The sequence below is a fragment of the Lagenorhynchus albirostris genome, chromosome 2 (assembly GCF_949774975.1).
Source record: "Lagenorhynchus albirostris chromosome 2, mLagAlb1.1, whole genome shotgun sequence".
Classification (NCBI taxonomy): Eukaryota; Metazoa; Chordata; class Mammalia; order Artiodactyla; family Delphinidae; genus Lagenorhynchus; species Lagenorhynchus albirostris.
The window spans coordinates 166,913,581-166,941,242 of record NC_083096.1 but is presented as its reverse complement, the minus strand read 5'-3'; the positions used below and the strand labels follow the sequence as shown (position 1 = coordinate 166,941,242).

The window sequence follows — 27,662 nt, the reverse complement described above, 5'->3', positions numbered from 1 at the left end:
GAAAACTTTTAAAATCATCATTTTTGTTTTACCATTTAAAATAAAACGAAAATGGCCTTCTGTTTATAAAAATCTTTGCCTACATCTCTGCTTACTTCCTTAGAATAGATTCCAAGAAGCGGTGAGTGATTTCATCGCGTCAGAGGGTTGGGAGGGATTCAGGGGCATTAATCTCTCCGGTGAGATGGCTCTCTGGAGAGGATCGTCGTGATTGGTGTGGGCCCGAGTCTACCGTGATGCTGTCAGCATCTTCGTGACCTCATCTATCAAGGTGGAAAGATCTCTTAAACACTCTTGACTTTGTCGCCTTTGTCCTATTACTAGTGAGACTGAAATTTTTTATATGTTTATCATCTATCCTAATCCAACACAAATCACTGCTTCATGGGCTTTCATACTTTTCTATTAAGGTTTCAATGCCTTAAGGAAAAATCACTCTATCAAGCTTGTTAACACTCTCCTGTCCTGTTTGTGGCAGTCGGTTTCCCACTTCACTGGCCTTTACATTTCGCTTTCTGACACAAGCTGATTTGCATTTTCAGTGCTACCTCTTGCTGGTGATTTCTCCTGTCATTTTGTGTTTAGAAAGGTTACCTTCAATCAACACCATCCTCTCTACCTTCCACGTTGAATTCTTTGATTCTTCTGGGGGTTTACTGGTTGGGTTTTTCTTCAAAGGGCACCCCAATTTTCCCAGCACCTTTACTGAAGTGAGAGTCCCCTCTCCCGCCCTGTTCTCTACCAGCATCAAAGTCTCCATGCGTGTGAGGCTGGGGAGGGGTGTGGGGGGAGCTTCGCTGATCCTCAAGTCAGATTGGCCTCCTCCTGCCCTGCCCCCGAGCACCCCTATCTCTGGTCCCCAGTTACAGGCCTGGGGACTCCCCGAGGGCAGGGGCTGATGGCCCTGTGCACCTGTGTCCCCCCAGGGCTGTCCCCATCCTCCCAACACCTCGCCAGGGCAGGCAGGCCTGATTCCATATTCCCACTTCACAAGTAGGAGACGAAAGCTCGGGGCCGGGGGGGGGGGGGGGGGTGCAGCGGGGTGTGAGAAACGGTAGCTTAGCATGGCTGGTACTTGTTGATCGGTGATGGAGGGAAAACTCCAGCCTCAGGAAGAGGACAACCCAGCACAAAAGAAAACCAGCCAGGCTCCCGGGGCCACACCCAGGAACCCAAGGGCTTCTGAGACTGGGGGGGTGTAAGGGGGTAGGGGGACAGAAGGGGTTTAAATTGAGGTGTGACTCAAACTGGGGAAGAGTGGGGCCTCTCTGGAGGGATTTGCCAGAGCTGCCAGCTGGAGGCAGGGGTGGAAATGCAACCCACTCCCGACCTGGAGCTCTGGGCCAGACACCCACCTGGCCCTCACTCAGACCACAGGGGCGCTTTCCATGCTTTCTGGAAACAGGAAGTGCAGAGGCCTCCCGCTCCAGGCCCCACCCCTCCTGGGACCCTCCTTCCCCCCTACTGCTTCCCCTCACTCTGAGGTCTTTTCCCTCCTGGATCCTTCCCCCAACCAGTCAGGCCCTCTCCAGGGGTCCCTGAGCCTCTGACCCTTCCGTCACCTCCTTGGTACCGCAGGGTGCCAAGCCGCTGGGTAGTTGAGGTTGACAGCCCAGGGCTGGATGGGCCCCTGTGCCCGCACTTGCCAGATCCCTGGAGTGCTCTATTTCTCACCTTCCTTCCTTCAGGTCATCACTGAAAAGTCACCTTTCCAGTGAGGCCCTCCCTGGTCACTTTATCTAAAGGAGGCTTTTTTTTTTTTTTTTTTTTTAAGGAGGCATTTTAAACTTGGCATCCCTCTTAGAATTGAGCGGGCTCAGAAACTGGGACAGGAAAAGAAAAAAATGACAACTGTATTGTCCCTAGCCTCTAGCTGAAATTTAGCATCTCTCTTAAGTATGAACGTAGGCAACAAACCACAGAGGCATTACAGCGGTCCCTGTGACCTTGTCACCAACAGACGTCACACATATTTACATATCACATTACAGACGTTGCAGATTTCTTTAAATATCTTTCATGCTCGTCACAACTTCAAAGTCACGGTCGTCATCAAACCCGTTGCTAGATCTTGTTATTTAACAAGCTAACAAGGCAGCGCATTTATCACAATTTTTAAAAACGTTTTGCTATGTTTTAATATAAGTGGTTTTCCTTGCCATCCTTTGTATTTTATTTCATTCTTTAAAAGCACAATTCTGAGACTTTCAAAGGGGTCCATGGGGTAATGAAAGGTTAAGAAGCTCACTCTGAAGCGTCACAGACCTTCCCACTCCCACTCAATCTGCTTGAGTTTCCCCCTAATGCTTATTACTTCTAATAATCTACCTACTTATTTATTTTGTCTCCCTTTACTAGATTATAAGCTCCCTGGGGGCCAGAACTTTTGTCTTGTTCACTGCTATGTCCCCTAGGACAGAATCTGGCATACAGTAGGTGCTCAATAAATGTTTGTTAAATGAATTAAGGGCAGAGGTTACTGCTCCCATTTTACAGATTAGAAAACTGAGACTCACAGAGGGGCAATGAGTTGACCACGTCACACAGTATCCAGGCAGAGTGCCCAGGAAGGTTAAAATGTACTGGAGCCTGCCCCTTCACACCGACCCTAAGCATCTACTCCTGGGGAGTGAGGAGCCCCCACCAGGCAGCAAACCACAGGCTTGCCCTGAGGTCACCAGCCCACCTTAACAGCTTCCTCCCAGTTTCCAGGCCTGACACCACCCCTCCCAGGTACCCACAGAGACCAGGGAGGGAGGAAGGGAGGGGCTGGCACTTGGGAGCAGGAGTGGGAGGGAGGGGCACGTGTCAGGTGCCACAAGAGGCAGGGGCCCCACGAACCACAGGTGGGGAAAGCTGTCTCCCTGAGCGCCCATCACCTCTCTCTCCACCTGGCGGCAAACCCATCCGCCCACCTCTCCACTCTCTTAGAGCAGGAAGCTGAGAGGACAAAGGAGGTGGACAACTGTGCAGGAACCCCGGGCAAACTCTCAATCAGCTGGGAGCCCAGGAATTGCAAATCAAGGTGCTCCCACCGGCCCTGGTAGGAGGCGGAGAAGTTCTGTCTGGAAATAGTTGCTCCTTGGGGCTGAGAGTGGCCGTAGGCGTCCCCGCAGGACCTGGGTCCCTGGATGGAGCAGCAGACACAGCGGGGTCTAGCAGTGTGCCCTTGGGCAAGTCCCTGTCTCTCTTTCCCTGGGTTCCTGTGGGACAAGCTCCACTCACTGGGGTCTCATGGACAGCGGGAGGGGACATCTCTGGGGGCCTCTGGATTTGTTCAGTGTCGACCAGGAAGCCATCCACTCCTCCCCCACCAGTGGTCCCCCTAAGCCTGCACCTACACGTTGGCTCCCAAATCTGTCTCCACACACTACGGTTTCTTTTTCACCAGGTCATGACAGTTCAGGAAGTCATGTTGTTTTCATCTTTACCTAGGCCAGTGGCCCCCTCCTAGACAGCATTTTGGGGATGTGTGCTGCGTGGTCCTCAAGAGGTGGGATGTGGAAGGCGGGGGGGTGGGGAATGCAAATGTCTAGCACTGCACAGGGCAATCAACTATTCACTCTTCCCGTGTGGGAAAAACTTGCTTATGTAGATTCTCTGAGCCATGAGCCTAACTCAGTTTTAGATAAAACAAGGAAAAAGTTTTTACACTCTTTTGATATGTACTGAATTTTCTGGGAGGGAAGACAATTCTTTTTTTTTTTAAATTTTGCTCAGAATTTTGCCAAGAATTGCTCACAGCTTCAGCGAATCATGTCATTGACGGCAGTGCCACGTTCAGACTGAGTCATGTACACCTGGCCTGTCGGGTCGGCCGCAGGGGTCACGGGGCTTCAGCTAGAGGTGCAAACACCCATCCACCTCACAGTGTCTGTCATCTCGCCCCAACATTTACATATTCAAATAGATACATCATTATAAGTTACTTTTCCTTTTTCTCTCCATTATAGCTATGGAATTATATAGATTTTGAATATGCACACAGGTGGATAGATTAAGTTATCTTGCGCGTTTCAATTGTAGGATGGTAGAGGGCGTGCTGCAAAAATTTTTTGTAAGAAGGGGCACTGCGTCTGGCAGGGCGGGGACCTTGGCCCTAATCACTGCAGGAGAATGACTTGGTTTCCTTCCCTTCCTTCTCTTGGTTTACACCTTCAGGCTTATCGTGAGAGCTCTGGGGTGGTATCGTGCGTACGCCTTTACGGAAAGCTACCTTCTTGGAATTAAGACAGATTCAAGGAGTAAAATGCAAGGAAACAAGCAGAAGTTTCCATCTGGTTTCTTAGCTCTGGCAGAAGTCAGAGAGCCAGGGAAAGGCTCTGAGTCCAAAACCCCAGCCTGTCCTGCCTCCTAAAGTGGCCCAAACTGTGTCAAACACCGATCTGTTCCTCAGAGGGAATTTCCCAGTGGGCAGGAGGGGCACGGCAGATGCGGAGCTGCATGCCACAGGACCCCTGTGTCCTCCTATCTCACTGCCAGCCGCCTCCACTTCTCCCACTCGACACTTCACACTTTCTGGGTTTCCCCCACCCCCGCCCAAACCACACCATAATCAGAAAATCAGTGACTGTCACCATTCAAAGGGACTGCAAAGATCTCCTCCAGTCCCAGGCATTTGAAGTAACAAAATCTCTGACCTGTATCCAGCTCTCAGCATGTGCCAACTGATATGCTAGTACCCGTCTCCTTGATGCTCACAAAAATCCCACGAGGTAGGTAACATTATCATCCCCATGTTACAGACGATGAAACAGAGACACAGAGAGGTTAAGCCATTTGCCCAATATCATCCAGCAAGTCACTGGCAGAGCTGGAACTGAAATCCAGGTCGGCTGGTTGTAGAGCCCAGGCTGTTGAAGACCATGAGCCTCCAAGGTCTGAAAGTCCCGTCAAGTTCCACGGGCATCGGAGCGCCCACTCAGGCCTCTTCTGCCTCCCAGGACCACTGAGACTGGCAAGAGAATGGCTGTGAGGATGCCTCATAGACCCAGCCTCCTGCATCTCCCAGAGCCATGACCCCAGCCTCAGCCTTGCCTGCTCCAGGAACACGCTGCTACACAATGCTTTGGAAACCTATCTCCCTCCCGGTGGGCCTTGCAGGGTGGGTGCGGGTCTGTGGGTATAAATACCACAAAGAAATCGTTTTCAGCAGCAGAAGGGCCAGGCAGGGTCTCAGTAACACAGAATCACCGTCTCTTCGCTTTCCGGAGTTCACCTCCCAGAAGAGGGTGTAGGTGCTTCACTGGGCTCCCAAGACCGACCTCCCCTTCTGCTGCAGCTGTAGGGGGCCTCCCTCGCCACCGCCATCTGGGCCTGCGGACCTGGCCACCACCCCGCCGTCCAACTGCATCCAAGCAAGCTACCACCAGCCAGCGGCGAGCGACTCTCCACTCAGGGCTGGGGCTGGGATTAAGTTGCAAAAGGCTTGAGAGATTGGGGATGACAAAAGGGGCTTGAAGACTAATTAGGAGCAGCAATGAAAGCTTAATTCATAAAAGCAAACATTTTCCATCCATCAACCTGCAACCAGTTAAGGGCAATGTCTGAAAGAAATCTGGGCGTGGGGAAGGGAGCCAACAGGAACAGGAAATGTTTGAAAGAATGTAAACTATTTCAGTTTCATAAAAAGTAACAAGTAAACAGTTATTACATGCAAATAATGCCCTGGTTTTAATTAATGCTGAAAAGTCAAAATATGTTTGACATTTGTATGTATACACTGAGCGGCTGGAGAGGAAAAAATGGTGCCCAGATGCCCTTTTCCGAGCAGGACTGGCGGCTCAGAGGGAACTAAAACCTTAAGCAGGTCTTGTTTATTGGTGATGAAAAGTACCATTCTGCCTCCGCCTCTGTCCCAACTGGAAGCAGAGGGAACCTAGCTCACTTTCTTAAGCGGGAGGGGCCGGCTGGTGCTTGGGAAGGACACTCCCCCCTTTTCAGCAGGCTGGTCTTAAAGGGCCAGCGAGCCCTCAAGTCTCCATTTCACCCCGGCAGGGGTTCTAGAACTTCTCCACCCAGAAGTGATGACGGGTTTCAGGTCCCAGCAGCCTCCCACTCAACAGCCCCTGGCAGCAGCCACAGCGGCGTCTGGTCCCGCCTTCCTTCATATTGCCTGAGGAAGATCAGACAGGCAGGTCTGATCTTGATTCTAGGGTGGGAGACGGCAGCCTTCAAGCTATGCTTGAAGCCATGATTCTAGGGTGGGAGACGGCAGCCTTCAAGCTATGCTTTCCAACATTCAGCATCCTGCACTGCATTCGTTTCTTTTCTAAACCACCTTAAGGCTCGAAGAACTGGTGAAACTGTGGCTTCAGGAGACCGCAGCTGGGGAGAGGCAGCCTCAAAGTGTGGGGGAGATTCCACCCCAGTGGGGAGACTGGCTGGGGCGCTGGGGACCTAAAGACCAAGGATTTGTCTAAATCAGCCTAGAAGCATCCTGCCAAAAAAGACTGACGAGGCCCCATTTTGAAGACAGTGATAGTCTACTATCTTCTCCCGGCACCTTTGTGAGACAAGGGTGCTTAACCGGGAAAGAGGGGAGGTGTGGAAGACTTCACAAGTTAGTAAACCCCAGAAATGGGAAGAAAGTTGTGTCTTTTCCGGCAAAAGACCCTAACGTTCTTCACATCCTCAAAAGGGTCTGTAACACCCTAAGGGGTTCCAAACCGCTGTTTTTGACAGAGCTGGCCCTGAAGACCTGTTTCTGGGGCTGCCACAGGGACCCCAAGACCTCGCTCTCAGCTTCCTTCTCCCCGCCTTTGCCATTGCCAAAGTTGGGCTGGCGCGGTCTCCCTCCCGCTCACCTCGCCCACTGCGGCCCACGAAGCGAAGGTCGTTGAACCTGGCCACCTGGTTCTTCATGACGGCTGAGGCGTTGCGCAGCTCAGCGGAGTAGTTCTCATCGTTGCCGGCCATCACGGTCACCACCGTTCCATCTGGCACGTCCCCCAGAGCCACCACCTGAGGGCATGGGGGCAGGGGGACAGCTTAGGAAGGTAGAGGAGGCCAAGGAAAGAAGGGGAGGAGCTGGGCGGGCAGCTCCCCTAGGTCCCACGCGCACTGCAGATTTTTCAAATGCGGGTTGGAGAAGAGGTTAAAAACAAGAGCGACCTGCCCCCCAATACAACAAAAATCAAAGGACAAAATCTCTACCTTCCACACCCAAATCCTAGATCAACTGGCTAAGTCACGTCCTGAACAATTTATCCTTTCAATGAAATTTAATCTAAGCGAAAGCGGTGAATGAGCGCAGGCAGTATGCTGTGGGGTGCAGTTCCTCTCTTCCCTTCGGCTTGAGCAAAAGAGGAATCAACATGCTCCTAGCAACCAAGTCTCTAAATGAAAATAATATCATCAATAATAACGGGACTGCTCCCCACATTCAATTAATGCCAGAGCCCTTTGGGGTACAAAATGTGGCCCTGAAATGCAGCCCAGGCCCAGTTTATCTGCCTCTGCAGAGCCTGAATTCGTTATGCAGGGAAAATGCAAAATGCAAAACAAACTGGTGTTTTCAGAGGGGTTTGTCCAGAAAACCCCTTTAAAGTGAGAGAGGGGCTTTTGATAGCAGGAGGATGCACCTGCTGGGAACTGCAGGATGGGGGTGGAGATGCCCCCCTAATACAGTCTCCCCCACGCCCCCATCCCAAGGAGCATGGGGAGGCAGATGCCTTTTGAAAAGGAATCAGACTGCAAAGGCAGTCACAGCCATTTAAACGTGGCCACCGCGTGCAGGGACTAGGGATCCAGATGGTAAAAATTTCAAGGAGAAAATGTTTGGGGTCTGATTAAAAAGGCCAGATTTCCTGTCAACATCCTGTCTTCTTTTAATTTCAAAGATTCCTTTTAAGCTCCAAGTGACAGTAAAACCTCCGATCTGAGGATTAAAGTCACACGGGCTTCCCCCTCCCCCTTCTCCCCGGGAGATTTTCCCCACTGGTATTTTAAGATGTCACCCGGGAGACCTCAAAGAGCCACTCATCCCTTTTTCCAATTTGGAGTCGTCTTAATGGGACCAAGGGCGGCCTCAGCTGCCAGGAGCCGCTGTTTCCAGCCACCTCAGGCACCCGCCACCCCCAGCCGCTGGCCCTTCCTGCCTTGCCCTTTCTCACGGCAGCTGTGAGAGGTTTAGGGGAAAACCAAGGCGTTTTCGTTTCATCTCGCTGCCCCCTTAAAAAAATGAAAATGAAACAGTCGCCTACTCCCCAGCAAAGAGAAAAAGCTCCTCTGAATGACTGGGGGTTGCCAGGGGTGGGAGCGCCCCCAGTCTCTGCCTGACATTCGGGATCCCGGCCGCAACCGTTTAGGGTTCGTTTAGGCCCCCGATCCCGGCCTAGAGCCTCCCGGTGTAAAATTTCAGAAGCCGGGAGTTGACGGTGTGAGCAGGAAGTGTTTCTGAAGCAGTGCAGAAGGAGGGGTGCTGCTCCTCTGAGAGGAGGGTAGGCCCTCTCCACCCTCCGCACCCCGCCTCCGGTGTCCTCGCCCCGGTCCCGGGGCTCCTCTGCCCCGCTGCCCGCAGGGCTGTGTCCGAGGGATCCGGGCTGGGGAAGAGCGAAGCCCCATCCGCCCGTTTCCGCATCAACATCTCTCCGCAGGGCTCCCCAAGGGTGGAGGGGCCAAATCCTCTAAAAGTCGTCCGTGTCGGGTGCATCCAAGAAGGAACGCCGAAGTCCCCGGCCGGAGCGCGCAAAGAGACCGCAAGCGCCCGTGGCTCGGCTGCTGGGCTCTAGCCGCGGGGTCGCGGGCACGTCCCCGCCCCTCCCTTTCTGGGGCCCTGGCTCCAGCAGCTGAGACGCCCGAAGGCGCAGGGCCGGTGTCCTCCCGCCCAGGGCCCCGCACTCACCTTGAAGGCGACGGGCAGCGTCTTGTTACAGCGCCAGTGCGAGGGCAGCACGGAGCAGAGGAAGTTGGGGCTGTCGGTGCGCACGAGTTCGCCCGCGTGGTCCGCCAGCACGTCCACCATCGAGCGCACCTCGGGTCGGGCGCGCCCGCCGGGCCCCACGGCCGCCTGCGCGCCCAGCGCGCCGCTGTTCTCGCCCATCTTGCCGCCGCCGCCGCCGCCGCAGGGGAAGGCCGTGGAGGGAGGTGTGAAGCGGCGGCTGGTGCTCGGGTCTACAGGAATACGCATAACAGCGGCCGTCAGGGCACCGGGCGGGCGGCGGCGGCGCGGCTCCCCCGGGGGTGGCTGGCGCGGGCGCCTCCTCGGCAGCCGCTGCCGCGAGAATCGGGAAAGCAGAAGCAGCCGGGCCGAGGCCTCAGGGCGCAGGGGGCGGCGCCCGGGGACGCCTCCCCTGGGCCAGCCAGCCGCGAGGCCTCGCTGCCCCGACGGCCGCGCAGCCTGTCCGCTAGTCCCGCATCCTGGGCGAGCGGCCCGCGTGTGGCCGCCCTCGCGGCGATCCCGGTTGCCTTGAGCGCGGCGGGGCCCGCGCGGGCTGTGCAGCCACCGCCGCCGCCGCCTCCCGCCCCCGCAGCCCGCTAGCGGCCTCCCCACCGACTCCGCAGCCGCAGCCCCAGAGCAAATCCTCGAGAATCAAGTGGCGGTGCCGAAACCGCCCGCGAGGGGTTAGTACCCCGGGGCCCGAGGGGGCGGGGCCGGCCCGAGCGACGCGTCGTGCAGCCAATCGGAGCCCCCATCGCGGGCACCTCGGCAGCGCTCGCGGGGGAGGAACGGGGACCGCAGAAGGCCGCCCAACGGGGAGGGGCGGAAGGCTCCGCCCCGCCGAGGACGCCCGGGGTTGGGGGGCCCCAGCGCGACGACCCGGGGCTCCTTGAGAGTTCTGGGGAGCCGGCGCCGAGGCTAAGAATTTGTTTAAAACGTCTAGTCCCTACAGAGGCTCATTTGCCGCCGCCTCCTGACCCGGGGGCTGCAGCTGCTCTTCTGTCGCCCTTCCCGGCCGCCCGCAGCCAGGCCTCCCCACTCCAGCTGCTTTCGGCCTGTGAAGCTTGCACTCTCAGCTGGGGGCCGTGGGGGCCTCAAGGCCGGCGACATCCAGCGGGGAGCTGCCCCAAAGTGGCTTCTCACTGCCCCTACCTGTCCCGCAAATTATTTTGACCCAAGAGCCTCCACCGCATACGAGATTACGCGCGAGCCAGAGGCCTCTGCAGCTCCCAGCTCTGCGCGACTTTCCTCCCGGCCCCGGTGGCCCCGGTGCCAAACTGGGGACAGAGGGAAGGGTGTCCCTTATGCGCCCTCATCGGCTTGGGGGCGAGTAACCCCATTTCTCTCCTCTCTCCCCTCAAAATAACTTTCAGCATCGCGCAGGCCTCGCTGTGTCGTTCTTCGTTGTGGCGGCCTGAGGGTCTTCGAAAAACGCGGTGCGGCCTGAAAAATGCGAGTGTTTACTCCCGCCCCCCGCCGACCCCGCGCGCATGTAAACACTGTCCTGCATCGTGGAAGAGGACGCGAGTCCCTGGTGAGAGGAAAACTGTGCAGATAACGCAGGAATGGCTGCAAAGCTAAGGGCCCCTTCTTCCAAAGGAGGGAATTTTCATCCACCATGTGGATGCAAACTGGCTCCCGCGGGTCCACGCCCACCTCTGCCCGGGCGGTGCGCTTGGGCCACGCGGGCAGGGACCAAAGACAGCTCTGCCGAGGCACTGCTCGCCGGCCCTGGGTCCTCGCTCCCACGCCCGGCTGCGTGGCCCAACCATTCCCCGGCGGCAAGCAGGCAAACAATCCCTTTCCCGCCTCCTAGGCCGGGCGAGCGGGCGTAGGGACAGGCTACATCGAGGAGGGGAACTGCAAAGATCAAGCCGCCATGCACACTGGATTATCGCCACAGATGCGCTCCCTGGAGTCTGGGGAACGAACGCGTGCAGAGCCTCCCCGCCGTTTTGCAGATCGGGTTGGATATTCGTTGTTTCCGGCACTCGACAGGTGCAAAACGACCGATTCCAAGCCTCGGGAGCAAAGAAGCATAGGATCTGAAGGTGGCTGCAAGATCTCGCCCTGGATCTGACCCCGGCGCATCGCGTGCCATTTCGTCGTTGCCAAACGAAATCAAGCCCTGCGTCCGCTCCAGGAAGGACCGGCTCTGGCCCAACCTCGACCACCTGGAGAGCTGATCCCCACCCCTGTCGGAGCCTCACGTCAGTCCCTCGGGCCATTTAGAGAACAGGGACGACGAAGGTCCATCACTGGACCTTTTTATAGAGCCTACACGTCGGAGTTGCAGATCGCCGGGGCTCAGGCCCGCTCGCTCACGTGAGCACAGACACTAGCCGCAGAACTAGAAGAAAGTGAGGAATCGGGACCTTGGCGCATCCAACCTCTGGGAGCTTCCTGCCAGGTAGGGCCCGGGGCCAGGGAGGACGGGCGACGCCGCACTGCCCTGGAGCGGCCAGGACCCGCTGCCTCTGAGGTTCGTAAATCCGGTTTGTCGAATGGTTTTGGTTTGCAGCCATGCCCTTACTTGTCTCTCCGCCTGATTTCTCCCTCTCATCCTACGGCTGGTTTACAAATGGGTTTCCTGAGAATAGGACTCCTGTGGATCTTGGCACCTGGCATAGGACCCGTCATGGCTCCAGCCCTAAGGAAGGCGCTCGCTGCCAGTGGGCGCCAGAACCAGGGAACCTGGGTTATAGACGTAGGAGGTCGCCGGGGCCGCCGGGGGAGGAGCAGTTCCGAGATCCACCGCTAGTTGACGCCTGCACTCTGCCAGCCGCGGAGATGCCCCGACAGGCTCTGCGCACAGATGTGCGCCAGCTGCGGTCCCGCGTTCAGGCGCCGCCGGCCACCTCCTGCAAGCTGCCCCTTCTGGACAGACCTCCCGCCCTATTCCTCACTATCTGTGCGCTACGTATCGGACAAACCAGTGGCCTTGTGGTAGACCAGAGGCTGCCCTCTCCGCCCCCAACGGACAAGGACGCTCTCTGCCTTCGCATCTCGGACACCGGAGGGCTCCTGCGCCCTCTGACCCGCTGCAGAACGTTCCCTCTGGCAGAAATGCACAGTACTTTCCTGTCCTGTTCCGGAGCACCGGGGTTGAGGAGCACTCACAGAGGAACAGACCAGCTCTTTCCCAATTTCAACCTAAGGCAAACCTGCTTTGTCCCCACCCCAGACTGACAGACTCAGGGTCACACCTCTCTCTCTCCTTCTCTTCCCACCCCATCTCTCCCCGTTTTTCGAAGGACACTTACAGTTGGAAAGCTCCCAGTCCCCAAGCTGGGACACCCAGTTACCCTGTCCCTTCCCCATCTTATGTGGACAGTCATCTCCTCTCCTTCTTCTCTGGGACCGATGGACAAACAGCCCACCTAAGGGAACGCCAAGTTGTCCACAGCAGGGGGAGGAAGCCAAGAGGTCTGGACCTACCTTGGCCCAGAGCTGGGTAAACAGGGACACAACCTGGAGCCTGCAGAGTCTGGGTTCTGGGAGCCACTCCTCCCGCCAAGTGTCCTCCACCCCTGGAAGGGGATCCATGGGGTCAGAATGACCCTGTGTCGGGCACCCTCCTCCTGCTGCAGGAGAATGTCTAGGAGTGCGCTCCTAGCGCACTCCCGGTAGTGAGGAGCCTGCACGTCTCTCCCCTCCCACCAGAGAGAGCGCTTCTGAGGGCAGGTCTGATTCCTAGGGAGTCCCAGTGCTTGGGGAGGGGTGAGGACCCCCCAGCCGTGCCAGATAGTGGACGTATATGCTCTGGAAAACCTAAGAGGTCCATTGGCTGTGGAAGGAGCTTTGGTCTGAGGTTCCACTGCCTGAGTTCTTCCACCACCTACTGTGATCTAGGGAAAATTGCTTAAAGCCTCTCTGAGCCTCATCTGTTTCATCTGTATAGTGGGGGTAATAACAGTGGCCTCCTCATAGAATTGTGTGTAAAGTGCTTAGCACAGGCCTGGCACATAGGTGGTGCTCCATCCATTCTAGCTGGCACTGTTGTTTATACTAAAAAAAATAAGTCCTGATCACCCCTTGTCCGGGACCTTTGGCAAGTCCCTTCCCCTCTCTGGGCCTCACATTTCCCATTTGTGAAATACCCAGTTCCCAAATTCAAAGCTTCCCCAGACTCGGAACCTAGTCCTTGGCAATCCTGTCCCCCTTGGTTCTCCTGGGGGTGGCCTGGGGGAGCTAAGGAATGTCCAGGCAGAGACAGCTTGCAGGAGGGTTTTCCAGCAACCATCACAGGGCTGCCGGTGCCTGGACCTTGAGGACTCACCTTCCCCTGGGCTCTCAGACCCTCACTCTGGAAACCCACTCGCCTCACCCCCTACCTCCCCACAGACACTTTCCCAAGTAGAAACTGACCTCAGCCAGCACTGTCAGCCCTCACGCCCTCCTCAGGAGGCAGCTGTTCCCTTTATCCTGAGTCTCATGGGAGCCCCAGTCCAGTGAATAGACAGAGGACAGTCATGCAGAAGCTGTTGGTTTCTCCCAGCCCGACCTCCACACCCACTCCAGAGAGACCCATGGTGAAAGCTGTTTCTTTCCTAGTGCCCTGGAACCCAAGGTGGAACATTCCTGTCCCTCACTGAGCCTCAGTTTCCTCTTCTGTGAATGGAGGTCATTCTAATCGCTCCATTTCACAATCTGGCGGGGAGGGGCATTGTGTTTCACCATATGAAAAATACCATCAATTGTTCCATGTGAAAGAAAAAGAAAGAGAATGCTGCTGTTTAAACTAGGACTTGTCTGCATCCTTATTTCAGATATATATTTATACATATGTAAGTTTTATTATATATGCTACCTATATATCATATATTAAAACATACATATATAATTAGTGAGAAAGGGTCATGAAAAACAGTAATACGGTTGAGGGGTTGCTGCCTCCGGAGTTGGGAGCCTTCACCCCCCGAGAATCCATCTCTGAGGCTGTCCCTCCTGGGCAGCCTCTCAGGAAGGCTCCTGCTGATGGGGCTGGAGGAGGAGGACAAGTGGCTTCTCAAATTGCAGGGTTTTTTTTTTTTTTCTCTTTTGGAAAGGACCAGACTCTGAGGGGCGGGAGAGGGAGCTGGGGAGAGCATGGTGAGTAGGACACAGCTACAGCCTCTGCCGTTAACTGGCTGTAACTTTTGCCCAGGGTCTGCACCTCTCTGAGCCTTGGTCCCCTGGACAATAAAGTAGGAAGAGAAGTAACAGCCATGTTGGCTGAGGTGTTATCACGTCCAGGCACTGTGTTTGGGCTTTAAGTGCGTCTTTCGATCCTCATGTGTACATGGTAGGTGTTACGCCCATTTAAATGAAAAGAAACATTGCTCAAGGTTTTCTGGGCTAAGGAGGACAAGCACCAGATTAAAAGCTCAATCTGACTCAAAATTCGGGGAGGAGGCACCTCAAATGGTTATATACGTTCCTCCTCCCTCCCCCCACCAGTGGTTAAATGAAGAAATGGGAAGAGCCCAGTGTACAGATATTGAAAGAGCTCAGTACGGTTAGCTGTGATGATGGTAGGGGAGCTAGAGGCAATACAATTTGTTAAACAACGGTGGACTTGGAAATCAGCAGACCCTTCAGACTCCGGGAAGCGGGTGCAGGGGTTGTCCGCTCCCACAGCCTGCTCTCTTTTCACCTCGGAACCGACTCTCCTGGGAGGAGGCTGACTCAGCTGTAGTCCCCAGTATACAGATAGGAACACTGAGGTCCAGAACGGGGAGAGACTTGACCTGAGTCACCGAGGAAGAAGGGAGACTTGGACGGAGCTCCTGCAAGGCCAGGGGGCAGCACCACAGCCGGGCGGCCTGACTTCCGCCCACCCTGCTGGAGCCCGCAGACGGAGCCGCGAGCCAGGGCTGCAGGGCATCCCTCCAGCTCCCCCTCCCGGCCAGGTGCGACCCATCGCTCCAGGGGAAGTGCCCCGTCTGGCTGCAGGCCTCACTTTCACCAACCTTCTAGGCTTTGGGCCGGCTCCCCACAGTACCCCAGATGATTTTCACGGTGACCCCGGGTTGGAGCCTCAGGAGGTGCCGGCTCCCCTCTTGTCCCTGCAGCCGCGGAGCCCCCCACTCCCACCCTGCTGTAGCTCCCCTGGGAGAGGGTGCCCAGTTTTGGGAATGAGAGAGGGAGGACGAAGGACAGAGGGGTGGTCTCAGCACAAGTGTGGCCAGGAGAGGGGAGGCGGCCCCAGCAGTAGCCAGGAAAGTGGATTCTGGCTTTGGCTCCCACCACTGGGTCTGGCCTTCCTACCACCCTCACCGTTCTTCACTTTGGTCATCTATAAAACGGAAATAATTCCGGCAGAGTGCTGTGGTCTATGACTAACAATTGCCCTAATTGGTTGGACTCCTGCTGTGTGCTGGGAGTGCTACCCCAATCATCACTAACCCTTATGAGGCTTCCGCAGGGTAGAGATTTTGTTTCCTCCACTTTACAGGTGGGAAAATTGAGGCTCAGAGAGTAAAGAGCTTCTTCCCTTTGGGCCTCAGAACCTGAGAGGTTCAAACAAGAAAGTCTCGAGGGCTCTTCTTCTTTTTTTTTTTTTTTTTTGCAGGATCGTAGTTCCCCCACCAGGGATTGAACCTGGGGCCACAGCTAGCCACTGGACCACCAGGGAAGTCCCTTGAGGGCCCTTCTTTTAACATGACTCCTTGACAGAGCAGGGCTCTGTCTCTGCTCTGCTGGCTGGTCACAGTGCATCCATCCACAACTGGGTGGGTGCCAAGCTCCTTGCTGGCAGAGCCGTCAAATCAGAGGACTCCTCTGCTGGGGGGCAGGGAAGAGCAGGAGAATGGGGAGAGGGGCCTGGGTATCCTGGAGCCCAAGGGGGCTTCAGGGAAGGGCGTGGCCTTTCCCCAGGCCCTGGACGGAGCTCTCCGCTCTGGCAGTTAAGGAAAGGGCTCTTCTGAGTGGCTGTTGCCTCTTGCATCCCCTATAGTAGAAGAAAGACAGGAGGGCTTTCAGGTTCAAAATGCCTGCAAACCTTAATCAGGTGGCAAGAATAGGAGTCCAAGAGATTGGTGGTCCAAAAACCAATGTTCGAATAGGATTGGAACCACAGGGTTAGAACGCTAAGCTTTATTAATCATTACTGACAACAGTTAAAGTGCATCTAACCTCACAATATTTTTATGGGGGAGGTACAGTTATCACCCCCATTTTACAGGTGAGAAAACCGAAGACAGAGAGGTTAAGTAATTTGCCCAAGGACACACAGCTGGGAAACTGTGGAGCTAGGATTCCATCCAGGCAGCGTGGCCCCGGAGCCCACGTTCCTGACCACCACACTCTTGTTCTCATGGACCAGAATCAGTTGCCTGAAGTTACAGTCATGGAATAGAACTAGAATCCTGGCATGAGAACTGTGGGCAGGATTCAGAATTTTATAATGTCAGACTCCACAGGGCTCTGAGGTATCATATCCAAATCTCCTATTTATCGAATGGTGGAACCAAGGCCGAGGGAGGGGAAGGGTCTCACTCAAGGTCGCAGCTTAGGCCAGGGGCAGAGTCTGGAACCCCCTCTCACCGCCTCCCACTGACTGTGCTCCAGGGTGCCTTTCTCTCCATGCCACCTCCCCCCATGCCTGCCCACCCAGTGCCTCCAGGGCCCAGCCAGTCCCATTAGGGATTTTCCATCGCCCCAAATAGGTCCTAATGACTATCAGTCCTTGTGAAGCCTTAATTAATCTCAGAGGCCGATGGCTCTGAGGAGACTGGGGGCTTTGGCCTTACGCAGATGAAGATTACGGCTCCATTTCATGTGGTAGTAGAGGAACGCCTCAGACATTCCTGACAGCAATAAAAGCCACATGGCTTTCCAGCGTCGCCCTTGGAAAAGAAAAAAAAGCGCAGCCCTTTGCGGAAAGAAATCAACTATGTGCTATATGCATGGCATGAGATAAAAACGGGGCAGAATGAGGTGGAGAACAGTTGGTCTTTTATGTGGCCTCCAATGGCCACCGAGAGCGGCAGGGCCCAGCGGTCGTGATCCCAGCTGCAACCCCGGGGGAGAGGGGTAGCCCTCCGTGCGGTGGTAGAAGCCACAGTGGCAGGGCCTCAGTCCCTCAACCTGAACTGAGTTTGAGCTGCCCCAGATGTCCCACAGGCAGGGCCAGCTTCCTGGGCCCGTGACCCATGCAGTCGCACAAAAGGGCCTTGCAATTGGATTCATGCTCTGCCGTCACTGCCTTGACATTCTTAATACTTTTTGAAGAAGGGGCATGCATTTTCATTTTACACCAGGCCCCTCAAATGATATGACTGGTCCTGCCCACAGGTCACCCCATCAGCCCATTGCCTCATGTCTCCTGGCCCCTTCCATGGGCCCAGGCCTGGGGAGAGTGTTTTGTGAGAAGCTATATTGTCTGAGGTGAACTTTAAAGCAACCTCGTGAATTGGGCAGATGTGGAAACTGAGGCTCAAAGAGGCTTCCATGCGGCAAGGAAGCCTAGATTTGGAGTCAGGTCCCTCTGATTCCAAAGCACGTGTCTGAACCACTCCCCATTCTACAGTCTTTCATGTTCATCATGCCCAGTGGGGATGGTGATGCCCACGGTCAGGCTTTTTTATTTCCAAATAACAGAAGGGATAATTGAGGCCTGACAAGTGAAGGTACTCATGGTCATACCCAGTCAGTGGGGAATGGGTCCCTTGGTCCTGGACTGGGCAACAGTGGACCTGGGCCCGGACCCATAGGGCTGAGGGGGAGGGGTGTCCCAGTTTTATAGTTGTTTGTTGCACTTGTACATTTTTAGCTCTTCTGTGTGGGTCATTGCCTTGAGTCTGGCCTTGGATGTAGTGGGAGTCCTGGCCCCCCTCCCCCACCCTCCGTCCTAAACATCTAGAAGTCCTTGTTTGTGACTTCACTCTCTCATGCTCCAGTTTTCCTCTGCTACCCTCATTGGCTGGGGAAGCAGTTGTGCCTTATACCTTGATAAACTCAAAGGGCTTCCAATCCTCTATGAATCATAGAAAGTTGGGGCTGAATGGAGCCTAAAGGTGGTCATGACTTATGACCTGGCTGCTGGCCCCAGGGGAGCCGTCCCCTTATTCCTTGCTGGGTAACCTCAGGCAAGCCCCTTCCCTCTCTGGGCCTCAGACACCCCATCAGGGAGAGAAATGTATTAGCCCACACTTGATCCCCAGGAGGACTGTCCATCTTCAATGTTCTAGCATTCCATGTTAATCTATGACTGGGGAAACTGAGGCCCAGGCAAGGTCATAGACTTGCTCAAGGTCACACAGGATGCTCACTGGCAGCCGGACCCAACTCTGAGGCTCCTGCCTGATGACCTAGCTTTTCTCTGCACAAACCTTTGGAGGGACCAACTCTGGTCTTGTCCTCCACAGGTCACCATGGCCTGTCAGGCACCTTAAGTGCCCAGGTCTGGAAGCCTCAGCTAAGGGTCCTCTTTAGGAAAAAATGTGCCTGGTGATGGTAATGTCCTTTTTTCCCCACTCACGTTTAGGTTGTGTCATTGTTTCCATAATAAAGGCCTCTATTCCAGGTGTTATAATTTGGCTAGAAAATGGGGAGGAAGGGTCAAACTCTAGGACCCAAGGGGCAGGTGAGGGATAGAGCGCTGGAAAGCCAGGAGAAGAAAGATCTTACTGGACCCGAGGCACACAGGGTATGTGTGCGCACACACACACACACACACACACACACACACACACCTCTTCTCATGGGCACACTCACACGCAACACACATGCTCATGCGCACACTCTCACACACACTCACTCGCAGCTCACACTCACACATCTATGTGGACAAGTCCTCATGGAGGCCAACACTGCTACGTCACAGCCACACATGTAAACAGTTAAGTGTATGTGTGTGCAAAGACGCTCACAAGGAGACACATCTGTCTGTGTCAACACTCACAGACCCATTAATGTAGACGCAGATAGGCCTCCATAGGCACACGTCAAGTGCGTGTAGACACAGACCATCCTGTGGACAGAGCTACATGCAAGTTTTGAGGCAGGTGTGGAGTAAGGGCTTAGAGCTTGAGTTTGTTCTCTAGCTCAGCTCTGGGAGGAGTTGAACCCTGGCTGTGGGAGTTTCTGCTGCTTCTTATTTCAGGGGCATTGACTCTCTAGGTGGTTTGTGAGCCCAGGGCTTTCAGACACTTGCCCAGTATCTGACTGTTAACCTCCTTCCCTCCCAAATGCTCCAGGGAGGTGAGGGGAGCCTGCCCTCTTGGTCCAGAAAAAGGTGGCTGTTATATGAGGGTTGCAGGGAGGGTCCCTGAGGCAGCCTGGGCTGGAGGGCAGAGCATGAGCCTGGGGCCCCAGAGCCCTGGGGTCAGGTTCAGGCTGAGAGGCCCCGGACATGACACATCACCTTCCTGAGCTTCAGCCACGTCACCTGTAAAACGGGGCAATTACTGCTTCTCAAAGGGTGTCGTGAAGGGGCTTCCGGCTTGCATGGGAGCTCAGAGACAGCAGCTGCCGCAGCCTGGCCACCCCTGCAGGGTGCGCCACCCTGAGCCCCCTCTTATAGGGCCTAGGTGACACCCCCAGGGACCTCAGCACGGGGAAGAGTATTGAAGCCATGTCATTTGATGAACTGTTAAAGCAACTGGGAACTTTGTCCTGGGGAAGAGCAAGCCTGGGGCTGAGAGCTCTGCTTTCAGATCTCTGAAGAGCCCATGCGTGGCAGGGGACCATACGAATGCTGGGGATGGAACTATGGCCAGTGGCTGTTGGGCTCCATATGAGGAAAAGAAGCAGAGACAGAATGAGACATTCCTCTAGAGGTAGAGAGCTCCCCGTCATGGGAGATATTCAAGTTGAGGCCAGGATATTGTAGAGGGAATTTAAATGTTGGATGGGGCTGGAGGCTGGACCAGGTACCAGTGTCTAGCCTAGGTTTGGCTCATAGTAAACATTTCTTGAACAAATGATAGAGTGAAACCAAAGTTCCATTTGTGACCTGACAGTCTGTGATGCAGGGTCTACCAGCTCTGAGTTCTCACCCTGGCATCTTTACCTGCTAGTGTGTGACCTTGGGCCGCCTCCAGCCTCAGTCTCCTCATCTGTAAAATGGGGAGAATTGACCACCGTCCATGATCTTCCCTCCAAATAAAGTTTAGTAGTTCAATAGCTCACATCTTTTATTGCTGCCTTTCAGTTCATTCCAAAATGACTGCTCTTATAAATAGAAAATGACACTGAAAGCGGAAAGCATACAGACAAGCAAGAGGATGGTCAACACAGGAGAGTGGATCCCCTGCCCCGCCGTGGCAGGGACAGGGAGAAGGAGGGATGTGACTGGGAACGGGACACTGGTGGGAGCCCTGAGGTCCACTTAGTGGATTTTTTTTTTTTAACATCTTTATTGGAGTATAATTGCTTCACAGTGTTGTGTTAGTTTCTGCAGTACAACAAAGCGAATCAGCTATACGTATACATCTATCCCCATATCCCCTCCCTCTTGTGTCTCCCTCCCACCCTCCTTATCCCACCCCTCTAGGTGGTCGCAAAGCACCGAGCTGATCTCCCTGTGGCACGCAGCTGCTTCCCACTAGCTATCTGTTTTACATTTGGTAGTGTATATATGTCAATACTGTCCTCTCACTTCGTCCCAGCTTACCCTTTCCCCTCCCTGTGCCCTCAAGTCCATTCTCTACATCTGTGTCTTTGTTCCTGTCCTGCCCCTAGGTTCATCAGAACCATTTATTTTTAGATTCCGTATATATGTGTTAGCATACGGTATTTGTTTTTCTCTATCTGACTTACTTCACTCTGTATGACAGACTCTAGGTCCATCCACCTTACTTAGTGGGGTTTTTTAGAAGCTAGGTGGTGGGTTTATGGATGTCTGTTTTATTATTATCATTTAAACAATATTTATATACACTCCCTGTTACTATATTTTACAATAAAATATTTTAGGAGAAAAGCAAAAGGTAAAAAAGCCCTCCCTCCCCGAAAAAGCCCTCCCTCCCCGAAACCTCTGAAAAAATGATTGACAAAAATGCTGAAATTTGCATAGAGCTGCAAAACTGCCCATCAAAGTTGGAGAGTGTGTATTCTTGGCCAAATCACTGTTTCAACCAGATTGTCCTGTCCACCAGCTCACTCAGCTGAACCATCTGGTGGCCTTGAAGCCATCCTCACCATGGCAGCCCCCCATGTGGAGCATTTTGGGGTACCCAGCCCCTGCTGAGCATGCTCCCTACTGAGCTCCTTAAATCTTACCAACAGCTTTCTAGGTACATGTCATCGGGCCTGCTTTACAGACGAGGGACTGAAGTTCATTGAGTAAGTCTCCTGGACCCAGCTAGGAAGGGGCAGAGCTGGGATTTGAATCAAGATCTTTTGATGCTGAAATTGTGCCCTGCTGTATGCAGCAGCCCCACCCCAGGGGCCAGGCCCTTCAATATAATAACTAATGAGATCCACACTTCACATGTATTATTTCATTTATCCTCACAGCCACCTTAGGTGTTAAGTACCCTTATTATTACTTCCATTATAGCACTAGGAAAACTGAGGCACAGAAAGGTTAATAAGTTGCCCCGGTTCACACCTCAGATGAATGTCAGAGGTGAGCTTTGAACCTAGGCAGCCTGTGTTGCCCTGCCAGGCCCATGGGGAGCACAGACGCCATGGACACAAGACAGAGCTGTGGCCTGGGGTCCACAGATGACCCCCAGGAACCAAAGGCCAGCAGGAATGGATGGCTGGGGTTGGGGCATGCAGCAGGGAGATCTGCTCCCAGAGTGACACCAGCCCTATGCAATGAGCTGTGTCCGTCCCTCTTCGCCTAGCGGGCCTGTGGCCCTTGGGGAGGCGCTGAGGATGTGGGCAGAACCAAACAGAGGCTAGAGCCAGCTGGGCCACAGGCTCAGACACTGGGCACTCTTTGTCATTTGCTGTTGGCATGAGTTTGTCCCTGGCAAGAAGGTGATGTTCATCACCTGTGCATCTCTGGGTGCCCCTGAGTGACTTCTGGAATGGGATCATAAAATGTGCTTAGACCCTGGGTGGGGGCTGCACCCTCTTACTGCCCCATCTCTGAACCTCGGTCAGATCAGGGGTGGGCTTGATGCTCTGAAAGTCCTTAGCTCACAGAGGCCTGGTCCCATCCTAGGAGCGCAGGGGGAAATGTGCCCAGTCCTATCCTCGGGGAGCCCTGCACTTGATGGGGGAAGAGCTGGGATGGAAAGGAAAAGGGGAAATAAGCAAAGGAAGGAGGAGGCTCTAGCTAGCTTCATTCAGTCAACAAACATTTTTTGAGCACGTACTATGTGCCAGGGGTTATTTTAGGTGCTCAGGACACAGCAATGGGCACGATAGCTTAGACTCCAGCAGGGAAGGCACAAGATAAACAAGGAGGCAAATACATAAACACGAAGATAGACAGTGGGTGGTCACTAATTCCTTAGACAGGCGGGTCAGTGAAGGTCTCTCGGAGGAGGTGGCATCTGCGCCGAGACCTGAAGGTTGAGGAGACTCAGGTGGAGGAAAGGAGAGGGGAGCTGGTGGGAGGGCCCACAGCACGGCAGGAAGCAGCTCCTCCCACCTGCCTTCTCCCACCTCCTCTGCACCAGGCACGTCCATGATTCTAAAACTTGTTTCCCCTTTTCTCCCTTTTGCTTCTCCCACAATAGCCCTGAGAACCAGATGGGGCGAATTGAAGTAGCCTGACCTAGAGCTGAGGAAACTGAGGCTGGAGATGAGAGGGGCTTGTACTGCATTCCTTTGTGACCCAGTGCCAGGACCCCACCAGGCCCCATACCCGGCCTGGTGCTCCTCAGGCCGGCCCCACTGTCCAGCGTGTTCTTCAACCTCCAAGTCCAGGCAGGCGACAGCCAGAGTGGAGTCAGGCCATGGGCACCGCTCCTCAGGGGTCACGGGGCTAGAAACGTGGGCTGCTGGGCAGGGCCTGGGAGGGACGGCGCTGGGGGCTGTGCGCCCGGCCCTGATTGGAACAAGGTGGCGGCCCTGGGAGCCCAGCCGGGCTTCACTGATCTTGCCTGGTGTTCTAGCCACCGGGCGGGGCCGGCACCGGGCAGGCTGCCGGTTTTCCCAGGTGTGGGAACACCCTGGGGGAATGGCCTTTCATGTGGCTGTGGGGTAGGCATGCCACCCAGCACGTGGGGGAGGCCAGGGCATTGGGGGCACGCTGACAGTGTAGGGGCCTTCCGGAGACTTGGAACCCCACAGCCGGCCAATGTCAGGCTCCCAGGGACAGGGTCACGGACTCCAGACTCCGAGACACTGCAGGAATGGCGGAATCTTGGTCATCAGAACTCACATTTACTGAGTGTTCGCTGTGTGCCAGGCACAGTGCTGAGCACTTTATACGGTTTAACTCCGTGCATCCTGGGTTCTATGAGCCCCCCACTTACAGGTGGGGAGACTGAGTCTCATCAGAGTTAAGTAACCTACCTAAGGTCACACAGTTGAGGCTTTTGTCCTAGAATATAAGATCCCTAGAATCAGAGGGTCTTGGAGTGCGGAAATCACAGCTGGTTGATATTGGGAAGACCTTGAAGATCCTTGAGCCCAACTCCCTTGAATCCCTTTTCCTTCTCATCTTGCGATACTTCTGAGGGGAGTTTGGCCTTTGATGTGAGTGGGTGTCAGCTTAGCAGAACAGGGTGGTACTGGGGGCAGGGGTTGAGGGCAGTTGAGGGCCAGGAGTGGGAAGGGCCATCACTGATTTCCCCCTTCCAATCAGCCCTATGGGGTTCTGCACGACTGCCCCCCACTCTTCCATCTGTCTGTCCTCATCTCTTTCCACTCTTTCCTTCCCTCATCCCACTCCAGCCACACTGGCCTCCTCGCTGGTCCTCAAACACACAATTATACCCCCACCACAGTGCCCTTGCACATGCTGTTCCCTCTGCCTGGAAAGCCTTTACATTCAGTCTGCATGGCTCAACTCCCCACCTCAGTCAGGTCCCTGACACCCCAGCGAGAGGCCTTCTTGGAGCCCCAGCAATAGGCAGAGTAATGGCTCCAAAAATGCCCACATCCCAACCACTGAAACTGAATATGTCACCTCACATGGCAAGAGGGACTTTGCAGATATGATGAAGGTTAAGGACTTTGAGATGGGGAGATTACTCTGGATTACCTGGGTGGGCCTAATACATCGCAAGTGTCCTTACAAGTGGAAGAGGGAGGCAGAAGAGGACAGTCAGAGGGAGAGTTGAGACAGAAAACTGACTGGGGAACCAGAGAGATGGCAGCATGAGAAGGACTGGGCCCAGTGTTGCTGGTTGTGAAGACAGAGGAAGGGGCCCCTAACCAAGGAAAGCAGATGGCCTTTAGAAGCCGGACAAGATGAGGAAATGGATGCTCCAGTAGCCTCCAGAAAGAAACACAGCCCTGCCAGCACCTTGCTCTTAGTGAGACTCACGTAGGCCTTCTGACCCCCCGGATCTGTAAGATGATAAATGTATGTTGCTTTAAGCTACTGCATTTGTGATGATTCGTTACAGCAGCAATAGGAAACTAATACATCCTTCTTCCCCGATTTATACTTATTTAGCACAGTTATCATTGCCTGATAAATTACACTTTCACTTACGAATTGTCTTTTCCCTCCCCCAGCACCAGAATGCCAACTCCAGGAGGGCAGGGTATTTTTTTTTTTCATTTGGTTTCGCAGTCCCAGTTAGAGTTGCCATATTTAGCAAATAAAAATACAGAACACCAAGTTAAATTGAATTTCAGATAAACAACAAATACTGTTTTAGTGTAAAGTTGTCCCAACGATTGCAGTCATTCATTGTTTATCTGAAATTCAACTAATTTGGGTGTCCTGTATTTTGTCTGGCAACTCTACTCCCAGTGCCTAAAAAAGTGCTTGAGATCATACTAGGATCTCAATAAATATCTGTTGAATGAGTGAAATAAATAAATGAATGAATAAACATTAAATTCTAGCTTAAAAGTCCTTTTGGCTTCCAGAATTCCTACAGGATAAATAACAGCAAATAATGAAAGCAAACAGTTTCATGGCCCTTCCTATATACCAGGTACCGTTCTGAGTGCATTACAATTACTAACTTACTCAGTTCTTGCAGTAACCGAATGGGGTCATTAGCCCACTTTACAGATGAGGAAACTGAGGCCCACGAGTGGCAGAGCCAGGCAGTGCAGGGCCCTCGAAGACCCTGGCTCACAGAACATTCTAGCTTTATCTCCTAATTCACTTCCCTGCACATAGTGGATTCTTTCTCTCTAATAGACCATGGTGCCTCTCTGAGGGGTGGCTTCCCCCTTTGCTCTGACTGCAGAACTCCTGCTCATACACCAAAGCCATGTCCTAATTCCCCTTCATTGTTAGACTGTCTCTGATGCTCCCAGGAGGACTTGGTCCCTTGTCTGAATGCACTGTATGTAAGGACTTGCTGTTTTGTCCTTTACTCCCCCAGACTAGGACCTCCCTGAGGACAGAACTGAGTCATTTTCAGCTCTCTGGCCGAGGAACTTAGAACTGAGCATGGCTCTAAGGGGCTTTCCAGAAGCATTTAAGGACCAGTGAATGAATGAATGAATGAGTGGTGAATGAATGAACGAGGGAATGAACGAACATCTTTCCCACTCTGGGCCTCAGTTTTAGAGTCTATGAAAGGGGAAGAACAGTCTTTAATCCCTACCCCCTCATCTCTTGAAACAAAACACAGTTTTTGCTGATAATAAGAATAATACACATTCATTAAAGAAAAATTGGAAAATAATAAAATTATGCAGAAGAAAATTAAAACCACCCATAATCCTGCCACCCAGAACAATTGTTAATATTTTGGTTTTCGGCCTTCTGGTATTCTTACTATATGTATAGATTTTTTTTCTTCTCTCCCTCCCCCCTCCCTCTGTCTTTCCTTCTTTTCTTTTCTAACAGTGGGAACCTGTAGTCCATGTTTTGAACCTGCTTTTGAAACTCACCAACATACAGTGTGCATTTCCCCTTGATCTTAATCCTCTCCCTGACGGCAGGCAACAAAACTACACTGATCGGGCATGGTGGGGGTAAGTGTGTGGAGAGACCCCCCAGTTCCAGCTGGACCACCGTGGTATTCCCTCGTGGTGAGTCCTTTGAGGTGTTTCTAGATCTCAGTTATGCAGACACTGCTAGAACACCCCAGTGTGGACGTCTTAGCCTCGTCCCTGGTTCCTCCCTTGGAACGTGTTCCAGGGTGGGGACCCCCGTGTGGACACTCTTGGGCTCTCGACCCCACCTGCCTGCTTCTCCCCAGTCCCGCTCCTACCATTCGCCTTGGCTTTCTGGGCTTGGCAGGAAACTGTGGGAGTTATTTGACCTCCTCGGAAGAAAAACCCCCTCTACATCCAAGGCCTCACTGGTTCCATCCAGGCTGAAGATACCCATTTATTTAGCCATTTGTCCGCTTTATAGTCTAAGGCTCATGATTTCCATCTCAGACACTCGGTTCTAACTGAAACAGCCTCAGACATCTCTGAGGGTGCTCACGACCTCAGGCCTGCATAGACATCATGTGTTAATAATTCAATGACTGAACTTACCTCATACCAGGCCCTGTGCATCTCTGTGCGTCCCCACAATCACCCTTGGAAGTAGGGATGACTATCTCCCATCTTACAGATGAGAACACTGAGGGTCTGAGAACGAAGTGGCTTGGCCGAGCTCACAGAGCAGGGACACAGGGCATCTGGGATTCACCCTAGGTTGGCCTGACTCAGTGTAAAGCTGACTCTTCTGTCCTCCAGGGGCTGCACCTGTGTAGACCCCTGATTCTAGGCTGAAGAGCTGTGAGCCTTGTAAGCTGGGGGTGCAAAGACCTAGCCCGCCTGCCCCTGCTGCCTGCTACCTGACGGGGCAGAGTCCCAGCATCACTGGGAAGTAAGGAGAGAGCTTTGGCCTACAAGCTGGGTGGGCCAGATTCTGTCCGCTGTCCTGATGCTGTGTGTGCCCTCACCCTCTCCAACTGTAAGATGGGAGAGCAGGGACTCAGATGACAGCCTCCTGGGCATGCGGCTTCTCTGAGCACAGCCGTGGTGATACTCACCGCTGAGTCAAAGGAAGAGAGAACTCTTGTCAGACGGGCCACGTCATCAGAGGCAGCCAAGCCTGGTTCTTGCAGGGTTGGAGTGGGCAAGTCTCAGTCCTAGACCTGACAGCCCCAGATGGAGCCTACTCACCACACACCCCCCCAGCCCCGGCAGATGGGAGGCTATTTTTTAACCAACCCCACAGGAAGAAGAGGCCAGAAATGAGTTCAGGGGGTTAACCCGGGTCCCTGGGGACCCCTCCTATTTGCATCCTCTTTCCCCCACCAGCCAGGGAGCTGAGTGGACTTCACCTGGAGCTCCCTGGAGCCTTCCAGAGCTCCCAGCAGATCAGACTGTTGGAGCTGGAAGGTCCCCGTGTGATAGGCGGGGAAACCGAAGCCCAGAGATGTTGGACTAGGCCTGCTTTCCTCACCGCCCCCTCTGCTGTGTGCTTCCACCTCCCCTGCCTCCACCTTCCTGGGGTGACCCAGGGCAAGCAAGACCCTCCTGTCTCGGCCTCAGTTTTCCCACTTGTCAGATCATGAGTCCCCTCTGGGCAACTCGGAAGCGTCTCCCAGCTGGAGAACCTCCTTCTGCGCTGGGGCCTCCACTCTGTCCCATCAGTCCTGGGTTTCCCGGGAGGCTCGAGAAGCGTCAGCCCTGTGGACAGGGGCCAGGGGCAGGTGTCTGGGGGCCCCCCAGGAGAGGAGGAAATTCCTGGCCGGAGAAGCGGGGACCAGCCTGGGTAGGGGCAAAGCCGCTTCCCTTGCGGCCTCCCTCAGAC

At 54.1% G+C, this 27,662-nt stretch overlaps 1 protein-coding gene across 2 annotated transcripts in view; it reads right to left on the bottom strand.

The window, feature by feature from the left end:
• The window catches only part of RUNX3 (RUNX family transcription factor 3), a 60,170-nt gene that overhangs the window by 17,463 nt on the left and 15,045 nt on the right, over nt 1–27,662 (bottom strand). The window contains exons 2-3 of one of the 2 annotated variants that reach the window (XM_060142763.1): nt 8,846–9,114; nt 6,807–6,963 (exon numbers count right to left, since the gene is read on the bottom strand). In XM_060142763.1, coding sequence (XP_059998746.1) covers nt 6,807–6,963; nt 8,846–9,114 — 426 coding nt within the window. Of the gene's footprint in view, nt 1–6,806; nt 6,964–8,845; nt 9,131–27,662 lie in introns of those variants that run through there. The other variant, XM_060142762.1, reaches the window with a different exon arrangement.